The 18,080-nt window shown below is 38.5% G+C and overlaps 1 protein-coding gene across 3 annotated transcripts in view; it reads right to left on the bottom strand.

Moving 5' to 3' along the window:
• LOC103479194 (low-density lipoprotein receptor-related protein 8) overlaps window positions 1-18,080 on the bottom strand; it is a 105,127-nt gene that overhangs the window by 24,961 nt on the left and 62,086 nt on the right. For all 3 annotated transcript variants that reach the window (XM_081598477.1, XM_081598478.1, XM_081598476.1), the window contains exons 5-9: window positions 13,773-14,159; window positions 10,931-11,053; window positions 8,960-9,082; window positions 2,241-2,360; window positions 26-151 (exon numbers count right to left, since the gene is read on the bottom strand). In XM_081598477.1, the coding sequence (XP_081454603.1) occupies window positions 26-151; window positions 2,241-2,360; window positions 8,960-9,082; window positions 10,931-11,053; window positions 13,773-14,159 (879 nt within the window). The remainder of the gene's footprint in view (window positions 1-25; window positions 152-2,240; window positions 2,361-8,959; window positions 9,083-10,930; window positions 11,054-13,772; window positions 14,160-18,080) is intronic.

Here is an 18,080-nt window from a genome sequence, read left to right on the forward strand (position 1 = left end):
ATTTGTGTAAATTGTTGTGACTCACCTTCAGCCTTGCAAGTCTTAGTGACCAGGTCCATCTCATATCCTTCATAGCACTCGCACTTAAAATCTCCCTTGTAGTTGATGCATATCTGGCTGCAAGCGTCGGGGTTCTCACACTCATTGATGTCTGTGAAGAAGGCAAGAAACAGATGCCATCAGTAGCAGAGCTGAACAGAAAGTGACAACCATTCTTGTCGTGTGATAATTGTTAAGAACGGATGCTTGTTGATGACTTTTGTCGATGGGGAAGCGCAGATCATATGAGGAAAGAAAGAACGACACATCTGACCTTTCTTTTTAAACACCTTTTTCTTTGGGTTACGCTGGGTGTGACGGGTTGGGGAAGGGTGTGAAAATGTGTTATGTGTGTGTGAACCTGTGAGAGCATAGAAAGTGCATCTGGTTCCTTGTGAGAATGAAGAGCAGTTCGGCTAGAAAAGCAGCAAACATTTAAACGGGTTTTGTCAGTAGTCAGCCGGCTGCTTCTCATGATGCCTTTTGAAAAGTATTCACACCTCTTAAACTTTTTCACCTCTTCCCATGCTAAATCCGTTAAAACTTCATTGTTGCTTATTGGGATTTTATGTTATGAATCAGGAGTGTACAATTATTTTCTTCTCCCACAACGGCAACTATGACTGTTCCTAGGAGCCATACGATTGGTCGAACACAATTTGTTCAATTAAGTATGAAACAATACATTTTAAATAGAATTGTATCTTGCCAGCAACAGCATACATCGCCAATGAACAACAAGGCAAATAGCTGAAACTTCACATATTATTTTACTACATTTAAAAATGGTTTTTATAAATGTACAACTTTCATGTACTTTTACAATCATAAATTTTGTTTCTAATTCCGGAAAACAAGTCTGGGATTTCCACAAACTGAGAGCATCCCTGGTTTTGTTTATTTTAAGCAAAAAAGTAGGTCTTTGTGTTGATAGAAAAAAGAATATCAGCATTTCTGCATCCAGTTTTTCTTCTGAGAATCAATTGCAATCTTTATTGGTGGCGAGCCTGCTTACAATGCTGCACTGATGGAGGGCTCTAGAAGGGTGCTTTACATATCATATATTATATTTAACAAAAGCTACACTCAAAATAAAAGCTGATTTTTCAAAATAAAGACATAATATTCTACTTTGTGTGCAGAATTAACATTGACTGCCGTTTTTTAAGTGGGCTATTCAAGGACGTCTAAGCTCTGCGAAGTGGCAAACAATATAAATCACGAATGCAAAGTTGAAGGAAAAAATAATCAACGTCTGGCTGCCTATTTAGTGTTGTTTTCCAGTCTCCAGATTTTTATTTTCTTCCAGAATTGCCCTGCATTTATTATCATCATCCATCTTCATATCAACTCTGAGCAGTTTCTCTGGTCCTGCTGAAGAAACTCTTCCCCGCTGCACGCCGCTGCCACCACTACTTTTCACCACGGGACTGATGTGTTTGGAGAGAAGTTAATCATTAAATTCTTTTCCACAATTTTGAATTTTGTGTAAAGGTGAAAAAAAATTTTTTTTTTTGGTTTGTTTAGTTTATAACAATTGCATAATTGTTCCCACTTTTCCATAATTCTTGCACTCTTTCTGTTCATCTAGAAATGTATATATCAACATATACATAAGTGTGATATTGCAATTCATACATAATCTAAATATAAAATGAAGAAATAAAAACAAGCTATCACACAATAATCCATAAAAATACGATAAAGTTTAGGTGGGTCTTTTTTTATGGACGCACAATATTGGATTTTTGGTTCATATCCGATATGCCGATTTACTAACACTCATTTGGCAAATAACCAATACCGATATTTTTTTTCCTATACCTACTTACTTACTGAAACTATGTGGCTTTCTGTTCTCCGGAATTAAAATACTGCATTATCTTTGACAATTTAGCCTGCTACCAAATGCAAATTCTAAAAGGGAGGTCGGAAATTATGCAACATTTTCAACTTGCATTATATTTAATGTCAAAATTATTCACAGCACTCAAACAGCGCAAATTTGATGTTGGGCTGCAGTCATACAAAAGCAACACCTTTTATATCAGTGAATTATTTTGACGGAATGGCCGATGTCCAATATAAATTTTTACAGCTAATAACAGCCGATTCCATGCCGATAATATTGTGCATTCCTATTTTTGATGTTTTTTGAGGCTCTGTTGATCTCAAGGTGTTTAACATTTTTCCAGTTTTACCTCCACAAGTCTTCTTGTCCAGCAGCTGGTAGCCTGTGGGACACTGGCACTCGAAGCCGATTGGTCTGTCCATGCAGACGTGGGAACAGCCGCCGTTATTGATCATACACTCATTCAACCCTGTGAGGCAAAACAAAGAGAAGACAGCGTTCTGATGCACAGAGTTACAGGAGAGGCAGGCACAATGTAATCAACTTGCAGGTCGACTTTTTGAAAAACGACTCTAACCCGCTTATAAGAGAAAAAAAAAGTCATTCATCTTGACTTTTGTACCGTCTTGTCCTTTTGTAATGCTCATCAGACGTTCTCCAAAGTAGAGACGGCCTCAAAGAGACGCCACTACGGCACATAAGGGGAGCTGGTTAATTGAAATCCAGTCCCATCTGTTGGGATATGAAATATGTGTGTGTGTGTGTGTGTGTGTGTGTGTGTGTGTGTGTGTGTGTGTGTGTGTGTGTGTGTGCGTGCGTGTGTGGAGGGGCTTTAATGCTGCGAACTGAGAATCAAACAAGCCCCAGGAGGATCAGTCACATAAGTAAAGGGGGGCAGCTAAATTAAACAGGTACTCCGTTTGATTTGTGACACAGTAATCCTAAAAATTACAAAAGCTGAAATATGGGATACACCACCAATGGCCCGTTTTATTTTTAATGTAGAAAACTTGACGCCATTGTTCTGTTTCTCTCCTAGACAAAGAAATTAGTTGAGTTCTGCTGAACAAAGCATTTCCTTCTACAGAGTGTAAAGGGGCAGTGTTAAGCGTTTTATAGGCACATATGATATTTTGTAGCATAAATAAAGTAACTATGTTACTTTCAGTTGTTATAAAAATGCTAATTATATCAAATATGAGTTAAAAGAAATTTCCTTTAGTAATTTAATGCCTTGAAATTGGGTCACTGTCTCATTAAGAAACTCCTGCTCTTACTAAAACTCTGCCTTCAGGAAGTCATCACAACATGGTTCCTCTATTAATCCTTTAACAACGTTTTTACCAACTTCATTCTGAGAAGTAGCTCCTATAATGAGCTCAGCTGATGCACAGTTTCACCAGGTGTCTGCTAACTGCTGTTTGCTAGTCTGAAGGAGCTGAAAGATGGAGGAAAGCTGTTCTGGGAGGCGGAAGCTTGGAAACTGCGTCTCGAAGGCAGAGCTAAGTTTCTTCCAGTTAAACGGCAGTCTTTCCTCTCCACTGTTGCCACATGCTCATCCAGGACTGAATGCTACAAGTTAACGACTTGATGCATTCCGGATGGAAACACTTTAGCCAATTTGGAAAATAAACTGAGCTTCATTTGTCTTATTTAGGACCAAAGCATATCATTAGCTTCATTTCCCTTTACTAAAATTATAAACATTTGATAAAACAATTTGCTGAATGGAAACACTGAATTTCAACAAAACTAAATTTTTTCGATAAAAGCTTTAGCACTAAGATGAGGTGTGTTTTTTTGGCTGTTCAATGGAAACACTTTATTCACATCATGAGTGATGACAACAAACTAATGTTAGTGCTGGGGGAGCAACAGGAAGTTCATGGCGCAGCATGTTTTTTAATGATTTAATGTGTGAACAAACTTAGTTACATGTGATTTTAATTGTGTTTCATATTTAATGAAAAGAGCAATTGCAAAATTATGGGTTTTTTTTTTCAACATTTCTGGAATATCAACAAGTTTTGCATATGTTTGTAATGGAAATGCAGCCATTGACTGAATCTACATGAGAGTTGAATTTTTTTTTCTGTAAAATGCTTTCAGACTATATTTGTTGCCGCTATTGACAAAAACTCAACTGAATTGAGCAAAGCAGCTGATGGAACAAAAACTGCTCATGCGAAATGAAAATGCAAGTGAAGGAAGCATTACGTTGCTTCACATCATCTTGAATTTATAAAATATCCTTGTATGCATGTGATTTATTCAAGTCTTCAGTACACTTGTGTTTTTTTCTTTTAATCCTTAAATGAGTAACCCTAACACAAAGTGAAAAACGTCGACGCACTGGATTGGTTTTCACAGAGCAAAAGCGCAACTGCACAACGAGCAGCTGGAGAGGGTTGATAAAAGAAAAATGGACTAAGCAGCAAGAGAAGCTGCCTCCTCAATCATAGAGTATTTAACTCCATCAGAAGTGTGACTACCTAATCTAGAATTACACATTTGTCAATAACTAGTGAGCTTCTTATCGGCTCTTGAAAGCTAAAATTTAGTGTGCGCATGTGTGTGTGTGTGTGCATATACGTGCGCGGGGGTGTGTGTGCGCGTTTTTCTGAGAGTTACTCGACGACTTAGACAAACCGAAACTCAGCATCAGCTTACTCCCCAGAGTAATAGTGAATGGTGCCAAGATGAAACTGCATTAGACAAAAGAAGTACACAGTAAACAGAATAAACACTTTCACCTCTTGAAATATATCTAGTAAACTGCTTATCTAAAATTCACATTCATAAGGTTTACAGAAAAAAAAAAACACTGGAACCATGTCATTTATTTAGTTTTTCTTAACGCCCTAATTGTTCTGTGTTTCTACTATATTTTTATATTTATTGAGATCTACTTATGCGTTATTAATTTATTGTTATTCGACTTGTCTTTGAGAGTTGCTATTTTTAAAATTTCGTTGCACTTTCTTCATGCACAATAAAATGCATGAAGAAAGCATTTTCTTCATGCATTTTATTGCATGAAGAAAATGCAATAAAATTCATTTGAATTAGATTGCAAATGAATCTAACTCTGATTCATTTGCAAGACGACTTCACACACACTGTAACTACCATTTTCTAAAAATACATTTAGTTTTTCACAGCTTCACATCATAAGATTGTGGTAACATGCTTATTTAAGGATGCACAAACTTTTTTTCAGAAATTCTATGAACATTTTCCTGATAGTATTTGATGTTCATCAACACAGGAAATGTAGGAATTCAAGTCTGTGCTGTTAATATTTTTATGCAGGTAAATTAATTTGATGGTTACCAAGATACGTTGCTCTGTGCTTATTAAGTGAAATGGTCTTTGGTTAAGATTTTGGGTTTGCATGGCTTTCTGTGTTATGTTTCCACATTCTCACTTTTTTTATTTGATAAAAATCTACATGGACATTTAAATCATAATTCTAATTTGATAACTCAGGTCTCCAAACACAAAGAAGCAGCATTTAGCTTCTATGTGCCACAAATCTGGAACAAGCTTCCAGAAAACTTTAAAAAGGGCCAACTTATTTGCTATGTATCAATGATTTTGATGATGTCACTGGACAAACTGTAATGTGTGTGTAACTGGTTTCTCAATTTGTCACCACATTGTGTTTTTATGACTTTTTATTTTTGTGTTTGTATGATGTAGAGCACTTTGAACTGATTTGTTGCTGAAATGTGCCATTAAATAAACTTGATTGGTTGATTTGATTATTCAGAGGACTGCTTATGTTTCCTGGATCATACTTTAGACACCCTGTTTTTATTTTCCATTTATGAAAACACAAAAAGGGAACACTGCTATTGCTTTTTAGCAATAGCACCAGCTAAAAAGTTAGACATGCCATGGTGGGAAACATAGATCGTCTCATGTCACATAGGAACTGTAACATATAGGATGAGTGTTGAGACGAGACAAATTACTGGATTTCAGCCATGGACGCTCCTTAAAGCGGGGATGGGTAACTCCAGGCCTCGAGGGCCAGGATTGCCCATCCCTGCCTTAAAGCCTCAGCCACCATCCAGACTTCTATCTCTCTTTACTTTCTATTTAAAAGAAAGTAAGAGGAAATATTTCTGGAGTGTGTCATTTGCCATGCTAGCTTATTTTTCTACTTTCTCTCTTCGATGATCCTGAGAGAACGACCCCTCCTGGGTCTAACCCTCTCCTCTCTCACATGGTAACACCTAGGACAGGCACCAACCTTGCTGTCACCCTGAACAGGACAAAGACGGAGTAGAAAATTGAAGGGAGACGTTTTTTCTACGCTAGAGGTATGTTTTATGCCCCTTGGGAACAGCAGAAAATAAGGAATAATGCCCTGATTTCCTATCGTCACAGGAGTTAATGAGGTATACCAGGAATTTACGAGATGTGGATTTTCTGTTAATTATGCAGTCAGTGTTAGCTTTGCTTCGGGTTCTTAGTCTCCATTCTCTTTAACTGGTAGAAGCGTCACATCGCCTCCTGAGTTATGAGGGCTACCATGTAATTTCAGACTCTGGTTCTGAACAGACAGCAAGTGGGGGACTATTGATCTTTTTGAGATTGGTTAAGAGCGAGGCAAAACAGAGAAGCTGCAGGCCGGAAAAATCAAAACAATGTGCCAAAAGTGGGTGAGATGCTTTGCAGATTTGACGTGGAGCCAGCGGACCTGCTGAATTTGCTAAAAGTCACACCGAGAGACCGCCGGGAACCACAGGTAATGCCTCGACAATGCGGAGACTGGGGAGGACGAGCTGCAGGTAGATCCGATTGCAAGTTGAAATCGAACTTTTCTATCAATTGAAAGTAAAAAATTTGGTCGGGTAATCTTCGCCGTTCGCTTTGTGTCGCCGCCAACAGACCGACCCGCTGTTAAATTCTCTTCTGCAAATCGACTGAATGAGTGGCGGCAACACAATCTATCCTCCTACTGTCAGCTGAAAATGGACCCAAGATAAAAGAAAAAAGTGCAAGACGTAGCTGCCTGTGAGCTCTCACTCAATCCTGTGAGTTCAGGAGGGGCATGAAGCCCCCCGCCTCCGCCTGAGAGAATCCATGTGTGAAAACAGAAACTGCTCTTTCCACCAAGAAGATTTACAGGCCAGATCCCTTTTTCCCCCTATCACTGAGAAAACATCACATCTCTTTTTTTCCCCTTCTTCCTAAATCTATCCTGCACAGTGAATCTGTTAACATGAATGAACAGTGTTAAATAATGAGCAACATAACAGTGGCGATATGTCATTATTTTTGGTGAGACAGTAAAACATTCACCTGAGCACTTTAGGAAATGCAAGGAAGAGTGTTGCGTCCCAGTTCGAATCAAAAGCATCTTGTTTTCCGCGTGTGATTTAGATGTGGAACATCTTGGACACAAATGGCTGAGCGAGTGCAGAGATGAGCGAGGTGTGTGTGCCTGCGTGTGTGTGGACATGCTTTTAATGAGCTGAGAATGTGAGGGGACGGAGGGAGAGGAGATGGAGAGGGAATTACGCTCTGCAGTGCCGGTCTCGGTTCTATAATTTCATTTCCTGGCAGAGGTCAGTCTGCTCTGGTGCCTGTCACTTTTCCCCACATAGGTTTTTAGATTCCTCAGAGGAAATGTCCTCGCAAGAAGCTGGAGGTCAGCTCCTTGATTTCTTACACTGCAAATGAAATCACGGATATCCAAAAAACCAACATGTTTTGTTTAATGAATATCACTTTGACCAAATTGAGCATATCTGTTTTAGCATTTTTGATTATTTTTAGACACATTTCTCCAAGGAATCATATTGTATTGGTCACTGTATGATGAAAACTTTGCCTTCCCTACTGCTTTAATTCACCTTAGCATATATTCAACAAGGTGTCTAAAATAGTGATCATATATTTGAGTCCATATTGAAGCCATATTATCAAGCAGGTGCAGCAAAGAGGGAAATCTCTTTTTCCATCCATTGAATTGAGATCCAGTGACTGTGGAGTACAGTCAACTCCCTGTATGCTCAAAAAACACAAATTGGGCATCATTTGAGCTTTGTGACATGGTAATAATGTGGTCATAAATCGCTGGAAATGATCAGCAGTGTACTGAAGTAGACTGAAGCGTTTCAACTGTGCTTAACTGGTACAAAGAAACCAACACCAGACTGAGGCACTGATATAAAGTAGGATGAATCAATTTTTCCATCTATTTACATTTAGTTCTGATCCCAGACGAGCCCCCACATTTTCCACATCTCTTACGTTCTAATCTTGGTGGCCTTGTGTGTAGTCTCAGTTTCCAGTCATTATATGACAAACGTGGCTCTCAGTGTGGTGTTTGTTCTGCTGCTGTAGCTCATCTCCTTCAAGGTTCAAATCATCTGTGCAAAGAAGCGAATCGCTGATCTGCAGCCACACTCTTCCTGAGCAAGAATGTGGCTGTCTATAGGTGGTATTTTGCATATGTTGTTTGTACTGAGTTGTCCTTTGAGATCATAGAAAACCAACTCTAATAAGTAATTTTCCTAAGACTTTTGACATCAACAAGAAATCTGTGTTAACACCACTGCTCTCGTAGGATATCTTCCTCTCTTTCTCTCTGTAAACCCAAGAATGTTGAGCATAAAAAATCCCAGATCAGAAGTCTCTACAATACTCTAAAATACCCATCAACCATGCCGTGTACAATGTCACTTAAATCCCTCTTTTTCCTTGTTGTGATGGCTGCTCTAAACTTCAAACCTTCTTCATCTTCTAGATGCATAAATTTAATGAGAGGCTGTCATGATGCACTATTTGTGTAAGCAACTAAAAAGGTAAATGAATAAAGTGACTGGTTATTGTGTTAACAGGAGCCATCTAATAATAAGCACACTGTTGGTGTAACGTGTGCAAATGTCTTGACTCCTCTGAACGAAGAAACACTCATTCTAGACCCAGTGTATGTGTACTCTCCCGTGAATCAGTATCATTTGGAACAAGCCTTTTATTTTATTTTATTTTATCACAGACAGAAATAAAAGTTCACACGAGCAGTCTCTAACATCAAGAACAACATCTTACCACACTCTTTTTTAGGCTCATCCGAGCGGTCCTTGCAGTCCTTGACAGAGTCACACACCTTGGAGCTGTCGATACACTCTCCGTTCTTACACTGAAACTTCAGTGGCCCTTCGCATTTTGTGGCTGCAGCAAAAAAAAAAAGTAGAGATTAGCTTCTGTAAATCACACATTTAAAATATTAATGTTTTGTTTGAGACAGTAAAAAAGGGCCATGTACTTAAAAAAAACATTAAATAAGTAAACATGAAAATAATTTTTCTAACTCAAGTTTGTATGCAACTACACAAAAAAGTTACAATATTAAAAATTTAACGTTACTTTTCATCTTTCTCACCTCCTCTTGTGAATTTCACTTTCTCTGCCCTCTTAGTTTGCAGGAAGCTGATAAATTATCCATAAGAAGAAGAACTTAGGAGACTGGTTTACACAGAGTCCTGTCTGAGTCCATATACCACACAACCTGCTGTCATTATTACAACGCCTTTAACAGCTTCTTCATCTTGGTTTGTAGTCTTCACACTTTCGTCACCTCTCTGCAAAGCTGGCATTACGATATAGCTTTAAATGGTCTGCTAAACTGCACCCAAGGTAATTCTGTCTTGTTTTATCCAACTGATGTCAGTCTCACAGATTCATAATAAATCATTTGTTCTCGCATTTAACAGAACCTGCTGGGATGAATTTAAACCAAACAACGGATGTTTTCTGCATTTGTGAAGTACTGCGTTTGTTTTAGATAATGGCACAAAAGGCTGCTACATCGAGCTTTTAATTAGAGAGCTGAAAGCAACAGACTGAATGTATCCACCTACTCAACAAGGTGGCACCTCACTGTAAACAATCTCATGGACCTGGCAGCACAGCTGCTGTGCTGCGAATCAATGAGATTTGCCTGTTGCTCTTTTAAGTTTCCGGTGAGACTTGGCAGCATTTGTCCAAGTAGTATGATAACTGTGAACCATCAGCAGAAGCTCTGTTTGTTTGTTTCGACAGTAACCCTTTGTGGTATGTGACAGAAGGATATATTTACGCCTGTGATAATGAATTTCACAGACAGCACAGAGGTACTTTGGGGCTGATAAACTCAATCTTGTTCCATTTCTAGCAGGCAGAAATTGTAACTAATTGTGACAATGTTCTTAGATTAGTACTGTACTCGTTATTTTTAATAACTATTTTATTGGCAATAAGGTCACGTTGTACTGTGGAGATTTTTACGCCCATTTTTACAGCAATAATATTGGCACATTTTAAGATCCTGAACTCTTCAGTGAGGCAGGAAAAAACTCCTTCCTTGCTATGAATGAAAGTTCAATTACTACAAGTTAATTCACAAATACCATCCGAACTATTTTTGCTTTGTGACAGCATGCTTACACTCCTGATCAACATTTTAAGATCAGTTGAAAAATGCCAAGATGTTACGTTTTGACATTTTTGAAGTGATTAAAAAAGCCCCATTGCAAAAAACACAAAATCTTACCAAGTTTTTTTTTGGACTAGTTTCAAGTGCAAATATCTTTGTATACTTGAAATAAAACATAACTAACTTACAAGTACAGTTTTCGTTAGATATTACAGCTTGTTTTAAGTAAATAATTCCTTAATATTGATGAAAAAGTATTTATTCCATTGGTAGATTATTTCACTTATAACAAAACATTTTCCCATGTTACTTGTGAAAAAATCTGCCAGTGAAACCAGTTCTTGTGCTGCTTAGCCTATATCTGCTAAAATGATTCACATATTTAAATAAATATGTTATTATATTCACAAGCCTGATTTTTTTTCTTTTTGTGGCTATGCACAGTGTATGGTGAGCTAGCTTAGTTGTCCCAAGCTGAACATTGTCCTGCCAACTTCCCTTCCTTATGTAGCACATTCTGGTACTGTGCGTTTCCCAGGTAACCGTGATGTAACCATCCACTTGGTGTAAATGAAGCAGTGATTTATCAAGCCTCAGAGACCCACCGTTGACGCAGCCAGACTCATCGCTGTGGTCAGGACAGTCATGGACCTTGTTGCACTGTTTGGTACCGTGGATACAAGAACCATCACCGCACTGAAACTCATCAGGTCGACATGTCAGCAGAGCTGTTAGAGAAGGAGAGAGAGAAAATAATATATATATCTATGCTAATTTCATTCAGAGTTTGATGCAGCCCAGAAAATGTCAACCCAGGGTCGTGTGATGAATGAATTTTAATGTAGAAGGCCAAAAGAAGGAGGCAGGATGAGGCCAAACCAAAATTCATCATTATCCCAAGACCAGAGCAGCTTTTTATCAACAGCAGAACTCCCCTCTGAACCCCATTAAAAAGCAATATCTATGACTCTTGGGTTATGATTTAGTCTTATGAGATAAGATAAGACCAGGACAGAGGGAATGTCTGTGTTGACGCCTCAACGTAGACGGACACAGCAGATCTTCTGTGCTGTGGTGAAACCTCAATATCAGAGTGGAGATCTGTAAATAAATAATGTTTCATACAGATCCATGACATAAAAAAGCAATAACTGGGGAAACATATTGATCAGTGTCTCTAATCTGAAATATTTCTGTAGAAAATTACATTTTTCTGACAGATAACTCCTTATGTAGATCCTGAAAGTGAGTGAGTCTACAAGAAATGTGTTCCTAATTTAAACCTGATCACCTCCGTCTCTTGCAAACACTGCAAAGACGACACTGCACACCATGACGGTTTGTCAGACAAGCTCGCTGCACATCTCCGTAACAAGCGGAAGGACATTTCTGAGTTTCACACTTTGGCTTGGTGAGAGCTTTGGGCGCTGGGATTCCTGCTTCATCACTTCATCCACTCACTGTTATTTAGCAAAAATATCAAAGAAGACTAATTTAAAGGGACATGATTATGTGTTTTCCAGGCACATAGTGCCATTTTATAGCACAACCAAGGAACTATGTTCACTTCTGTTGTTATAAAAGTGCCATATATATTAAATATAAAATTTCATATCCTGATTTAACAACTTGAAATTGGGCCTCTGTCTCTTTAAAATATGCTCATTCTGAAAAACTGCCTTCAGGAAGTCATCCCATCACTTCTTAATAATTTAACGTTTTTAACCATCGTTGCACTGAGAAACAGCTGCTATTACAAGCTAAGCAGTTACACCAGGTGTTTGCTAATAGCTGCCGACTAGTCTGGAGGAGCTGCTCTGTGAGCCAGAAGTTGGGAAGCTTGAAAGCTCAGAGGAGGAGCTTCGTCTTTGAAGGTGGGGCTATGTCCACCCAGACGTTTTCCACAGTTGAATGGTTACCACAAGAGATTAAAGGATTTCTCAAACAAACGTGAAATAATCAAATCAGCACTCCAGGTCTGTTTTTGATGAAGGAGTAACATTAAAGCATTATAGCTCAAAAAAGTCGATTTGACACAATACTGCCCCTTTAAATGTTAAGCTTCAGTTTTATAGGAACTCATCCATTTCCACAGGGCTTATTACGCTGTAAAAACTTCTTTTTTTTCATAAAGAGAGAGTAGCTCTGGTCGTGCATTAACCTAAAGCAGAATGTGAGCAATAAAATGGTTAATATATTAATTCAATAGCAAGCTATCACCCATGAATGAGCACTCTCCACTGATAATGTACTTGTTTTGGTGTGTGCTTGTGTATGCGACAGACACATGACATCACACTCTCCAGTTAATTGATCTGCTGCTAATCAAATCCTTCTTTGTGTGCAACTGATTCAAATGTAGATATATCTCGCTGAGCAAAAGGGTTTTAGAGCAATGAGCTCTGGCGCTATCATCTGTACGGCAGAATCTCTCCTTCAGAAGCAGTGTGTATAAACGCTGTGTGTGTTAGGACTGCGGCTACCAAAAAAAACTTTGAGATAAGAGGGTTCTGCTCTGTCAAGTTTCTGTCCTGCAGTTTAGAAAAAGTTGCTGCAGAGTTGGACAGTTGTAGTTGTGGAAGTGGACTCTAATGCGCATGCTGTTTCAAGCTACCGGAGCTGTTTGTGCACAGACTCACTGTGGAAACTCAAATGGTATATGTGCCAAGATAAACAGAAGAAATTCTAACCAAAGCAAGACGTTTAAAAGAGGCTCTAAATATTACTAAACTTGGATGAAGTCACATGTGCAGGCTCTTAAAGATGTGCACACCTTCTTTCAAAACCCTAATAAATATCTATAATATAGTAGATGTTGTTCTCAGGACAGTTTTCATTAATAATAGGAGTGGGTAATATGGACTTACAATCTTATTGCAATATTGTGTGGTACTATTGTGATAACTGTAAAAATTATGATAAAACAGTTGCTGTTGTGCAATACTGTATGCATTCTTAGCACCACAAACAATTATTGTTTTTGAAAAACATTCCCATTCTAGATAGACTAGATAAAAGTGGAATTTTTATCACTAAACTGCATTTAATCATATTTGAAAATATATTGATATTTTTTTAATGATCTGGCTGAAACAAACATTGGAGAAAATAGAAAAAAAAATAAAGTTTCCAATCATACAGTGTTTTCTTCTATTACAATAATTCAAAATTCTTACTATGATATATTTTTCATGACAAATGATAATCGATGCAGTTAATGCCACCTCTAAATAATGCCACATAAAAACTTTTTGAAGACTGACCGTCTCAGTTTATTATATAGTGTAAAAATATATTTTCATGCCAACATAGAGAACCATTACTATGTATTAGGTTGCTTTAGAGTCTGAGGACAATCTTGAATTGCAGAGGGAAAAAAATGTTTACAAGTTGACGTAACGTAAAACCGGAAACCACTCAGGATTAATGAAGCCATGGGACACTCACGGCAGTCTGACTCGTCGGACTTGTCCTTGCAATCTGGATCTCCATCGCATTTCCACGTCAGGCGAATACACTCCCCGTTAGCACAGCGGAACTCGTCTGCGGTGCAGTTGGCTCTGCGGTTGGGCAGGTAGGGGGCGCCGTCGCCGCAGCGTTCCGGGCTTTCGTCAGAGCCGTCCGAGCAGTCGGGGTCTCCGTCGCAGCTCCACATCAGTGGCACGCACTCCGATGTGTTGCAGCGGAAGTGGTTGGGCCCGCAGGTCTGCGGCGCCGCACACTTGAGCTCGTCGCTGCCGTCTCCGCAGTCGTCGTCGCCGTCGCACACGTAGACGGCGGCGAGGCATTTGCGGTTGGCACACATGAACTCTGCGCTGGGACATGCTTTGGCGTCTACGGGCAGAAGTTACAAATATGTTAACGTTTTTAGAATCAGAACTGAATTTTGTCCAATAATGTTAAAACGCTTTTCCTGGCATTTAGCAAAAGCTGAAGGGGTATTATGGAAATTAAAAGCAGAGACATGATAGCGTGAATTAACTTTAAGCAGCAGGCCACAGAAGCAGAGCATATCTGACTAAAATAAAGCTGGAGAGGATGAGAGCAGTAATCACAAGAAAATGTGGAGAGGTTTACTCTATGGGGGAGTCGGTGATAATACAGCTCCCTCTGCCAGAAGCCAATCCTTCTCCTCTCTAATCAATCTGTGGCATGGTAGCTCTCTGTGAACATCTTCTTCTGTAAAGAGGGCTTTCATTTTCCAGGTTTGTTTTGTTTTGTTTTTTGTTTGTTTCTTTTTGGGTCAAAGACCATAAAATGAACCAGAGTATTTGTTTTTGTTGTACCTACCTTATAATAAGTTAAGGAGAGTTTTTTCCCTGAAAAATACTGTTTGTGTTAAAAGTTTTCATTTCAGGGCAAGCAGTGGCTTCTAAAAGTATTCATACTCCTTGAACTTCTCCATATTTTGTCACATTACAAAATATACACGACTAAAAGCATTTTTTTCAAATGCAAAACTAAAAAATGTTTCAAATCATTAATTGTCCTTCTATTCACAACTGTATGCCTCTTTCTGCTGGTCTTTCACACTAAATTTCAACAAAATACATTTTTGTTTGAGGTTATTATAGTTAACTAAAACAACCTAAACAGCATAAACAAACTGAGAAAACATTTTCCAAATAAACAGTTTACGTCAGCTGCACTATATGCTTCATATAGCAGCTAAGCTACGCTAGTCCACAAAATGGCGACAGCAAAAGTTGGGAGAATACACGAGTCAGTTGGTTGTGCAACAACAATTGAGTAAATATTTTGAAAATGGTTCGTTTGTTGAATATTCATTACATAATCGATAAATACAGAATCACAATACAATACTTTCACTTTTAGGATTGTACACCTAAAACTAAACCAGTATGAAAAAACTACACTGAACTAAAGAGTAGTTCTGTTTCCATTAATAATATAATTGTGCTTAAAGTTTCTGGGTTTGCATCATGTGTTTTTTTTTCCCAGCTGTACTGACGTTGGTACATGTCACAAAGCTGCAGTGGAAACAACTCTTTTCAAATCACACTAGTCATATGGCAAACAACTGGATGTTACTACTGATGGAAAAGACGAAGAAGACGACAGGAACTGGTTGGAGGAGGATGGCGTGCATAGTTTTTTTTCTAATGACTTCTCATGTGAAGAAACTTACTTACGTATGATTTTAATTGCGTTTTTTTCTTTGATGGAAACACAGCAACTGCGAAATTGTGTTTTTTGACATTAGCAGAATATTGACAAAGTTTTGCGCGCATTTGTAATGGAAACACAGCTAATATTTAGCTAGCAAACCATCATCTAGCTAGAAAACTATTAAACCCACTCTATTGAAACTAACTAAATTGGGTGAAAGAAAAAAAAACATCACAACAAAATAAAATTAAACAATTATAAAAAATCCTAAGCCCTGACTTACTGGGCTTAGTAAATCAGGGTTTACTAAGCATTAAATCACTACCTGTATTTATGCTTTCATAGTTTTCAGCAAAGTATTTATGCTTTCATAAATACAGGTAGTGATAGTGCAAATGAGCTAATTTTGTTTGACAGAAGAGTGGCTAACTACTCAGGCTGTAAGGCTTTTATTGTATGTGTCTGGTGGCTGGTTTTTGCAAATACCTCTCTGTAGCGCTGACCTGACGGTAAAAGTCGAAGCAGTTTGTGTCCAGAATTTGCCCTTAAGTATGAGTGAGTGTGCACTTGCATGGCGTCTAGTTGATTGACTTTCCACGTGTCACACTAATTTTACACTTACAAAAAAATCTATATTTCTCCATTTCTTTTTCCTCTCTCTCTCTCGATGCCTTTTCCAGTTTTGTTAGAGTCACGTTTTATCTCGCTAAAAAGCACTCGGGGTGGAAAGTGAGGGCTCCCACTGAGAGTCCACAAGCTGCACAGAGGTCAGCAGCAGGAAAAGGAATTTAATATTTCTACAAACCCCAGGGAGTTCAGCAGCTTCACACCTGGATGTTAGTTGCTCCAGCTAGTTACAGGAAAGGATTGGTGGTTTTACCTCATATTATCAGCTGTAATGTGGCGCTGTAGTTACCGCAGGACCAAACTGCAAATCTCACACATCATGTCTAACTAGTACAGATTGAGGAAGCAGCTACATGTGAAGGAGCCACAAAATAAAACTGCTCAGAGGCTGCAGAGTACATAATTGTGCTCCGGTCTGGTTATGATGTCCTTCAATAGACTCAAATTGAGTTCATCCCTTAAAAAAAGAAAGAAACAAGCATCATGGTTACTTACTGTTATGTCCATCATCTAATTTTTATTAATAAATGCCCAGACTTAATTACCTGACTGGTACCATAATGGAAACATGAAAACATCATGAAAACATGTGTTGTGGTTTCAGCTCAGTAAAAGGGTGATTTTTCATTAATATTAATAAACAAGCCGCCGCAGCTGATTCTGAAGTGGATTTCAAACCAGTGGCCCGGTTTCGCCTCAACACACTCTCTATCCTAATTTGGAGCTAAATAATTAAAGAGCTTCAATAAACATGTACATTATTATACGAGGGGCGAGAGCATTAGCAGTGTGCAAGTGGCCGGGTTACACCAGAGAGGCACTCTGTTTTCCTCTGGGGCGATGAGTAAATGTACTTAAAGACTTCTGAGGAGGTTCGATCCCACAGACCATCTGCTGACGATGCCGTACAAGTCAGCGAGTTTCAACTGACATGAATAAATCAAATCCAGAAAACAAGTTGGATGTGAAGTTGAGGATTTCATATTATTTACAGCACCTGAGGAAAGTATTTGCCTCTTGACAAGTTTCTACTAGGGACGCACCGATATAAAAATTTGGGCCGATGTCAAAGTCTGATATCACCAAACAAAATACTCTCTTCCCTTTTTTTCCTGAAACACAAACGACAACAGGATGAAAATAAACATATGTTAACATTGGCCCACTTGTACTTATCGGACCGATACGATGCGTCATATAATTGCCAACATCAGTGGATACCGATGTTGATAACAAAATATTTTAGATCTGTAGTTCCTACCGTTTGTTTTTTATTTTATACTACCACACTTAAATAGCCCAATTAAGCAGTAAAAGGGAGTATTGTATATTTTCCAGGCACAATCAGTGGCATTATCTAGCATAATTCAAGTAATTAGGGAGAGCTATGCCTAGAAGGCGAAGCTAGATACACCCAGGTGTTTTGCACAGCTGAATTGTTGCCATGTGACTCAAGAATTTCTCAAACATGAACAAAGAATCAAGGGAAGACTCAGGGAATAACTCAAGGAATAACATCATAGCATGATATAAAGCTCAAAAAATGTAATTTCACACGATAAAATTAAAAAGTGCAACAAAAAAAACCTGAAGTACCTGCATCATTCAAACTTGGACTAGATTGTTATGCTCATTTTTGTTTTATCAGTCAAAAGTCGTCACTGGCATGAAACGGAAATAATTCAGGCAAGTTGGCTAATGTAATAACACCATTTTCAAATTAAAGGCGTTTTTCTGCCAGCTACAATGCATTACATCATGAAACCGAAAGCACACACTAGTGTGAAGGAATCATAAACAAAAATCATAGAGAACTTAAAATGCTTGATCAGCGTTTTCCATTCTTGCTCTTTTTCATCCCAAAAGGGGAAAACATTTTTTGTGACCAACACTAGTCAGAAGTTGGAAGCTTAGCACTTTCCTAAACTTGGCTGCATTGACGATGGAAGATTGTTGCCAGCGGCAATCAGTGGTTCAGACGAAGAACAAAAGGAAGAC

This window comes from Poecilia reticulata, chromosome 17 (genome assembly GCF_904066995.2).
Source record: "Poecilia reticulata chromosome 17, P_reticulata-male-v2, whole genome shotgun sequence".
Lineage (NCBI taxonomy): Eukaryota > Metazoa > Chordata > Actinopteri > Cyprinodontiformes > Poeciliidae > Poecilia > Poecilia reticulata.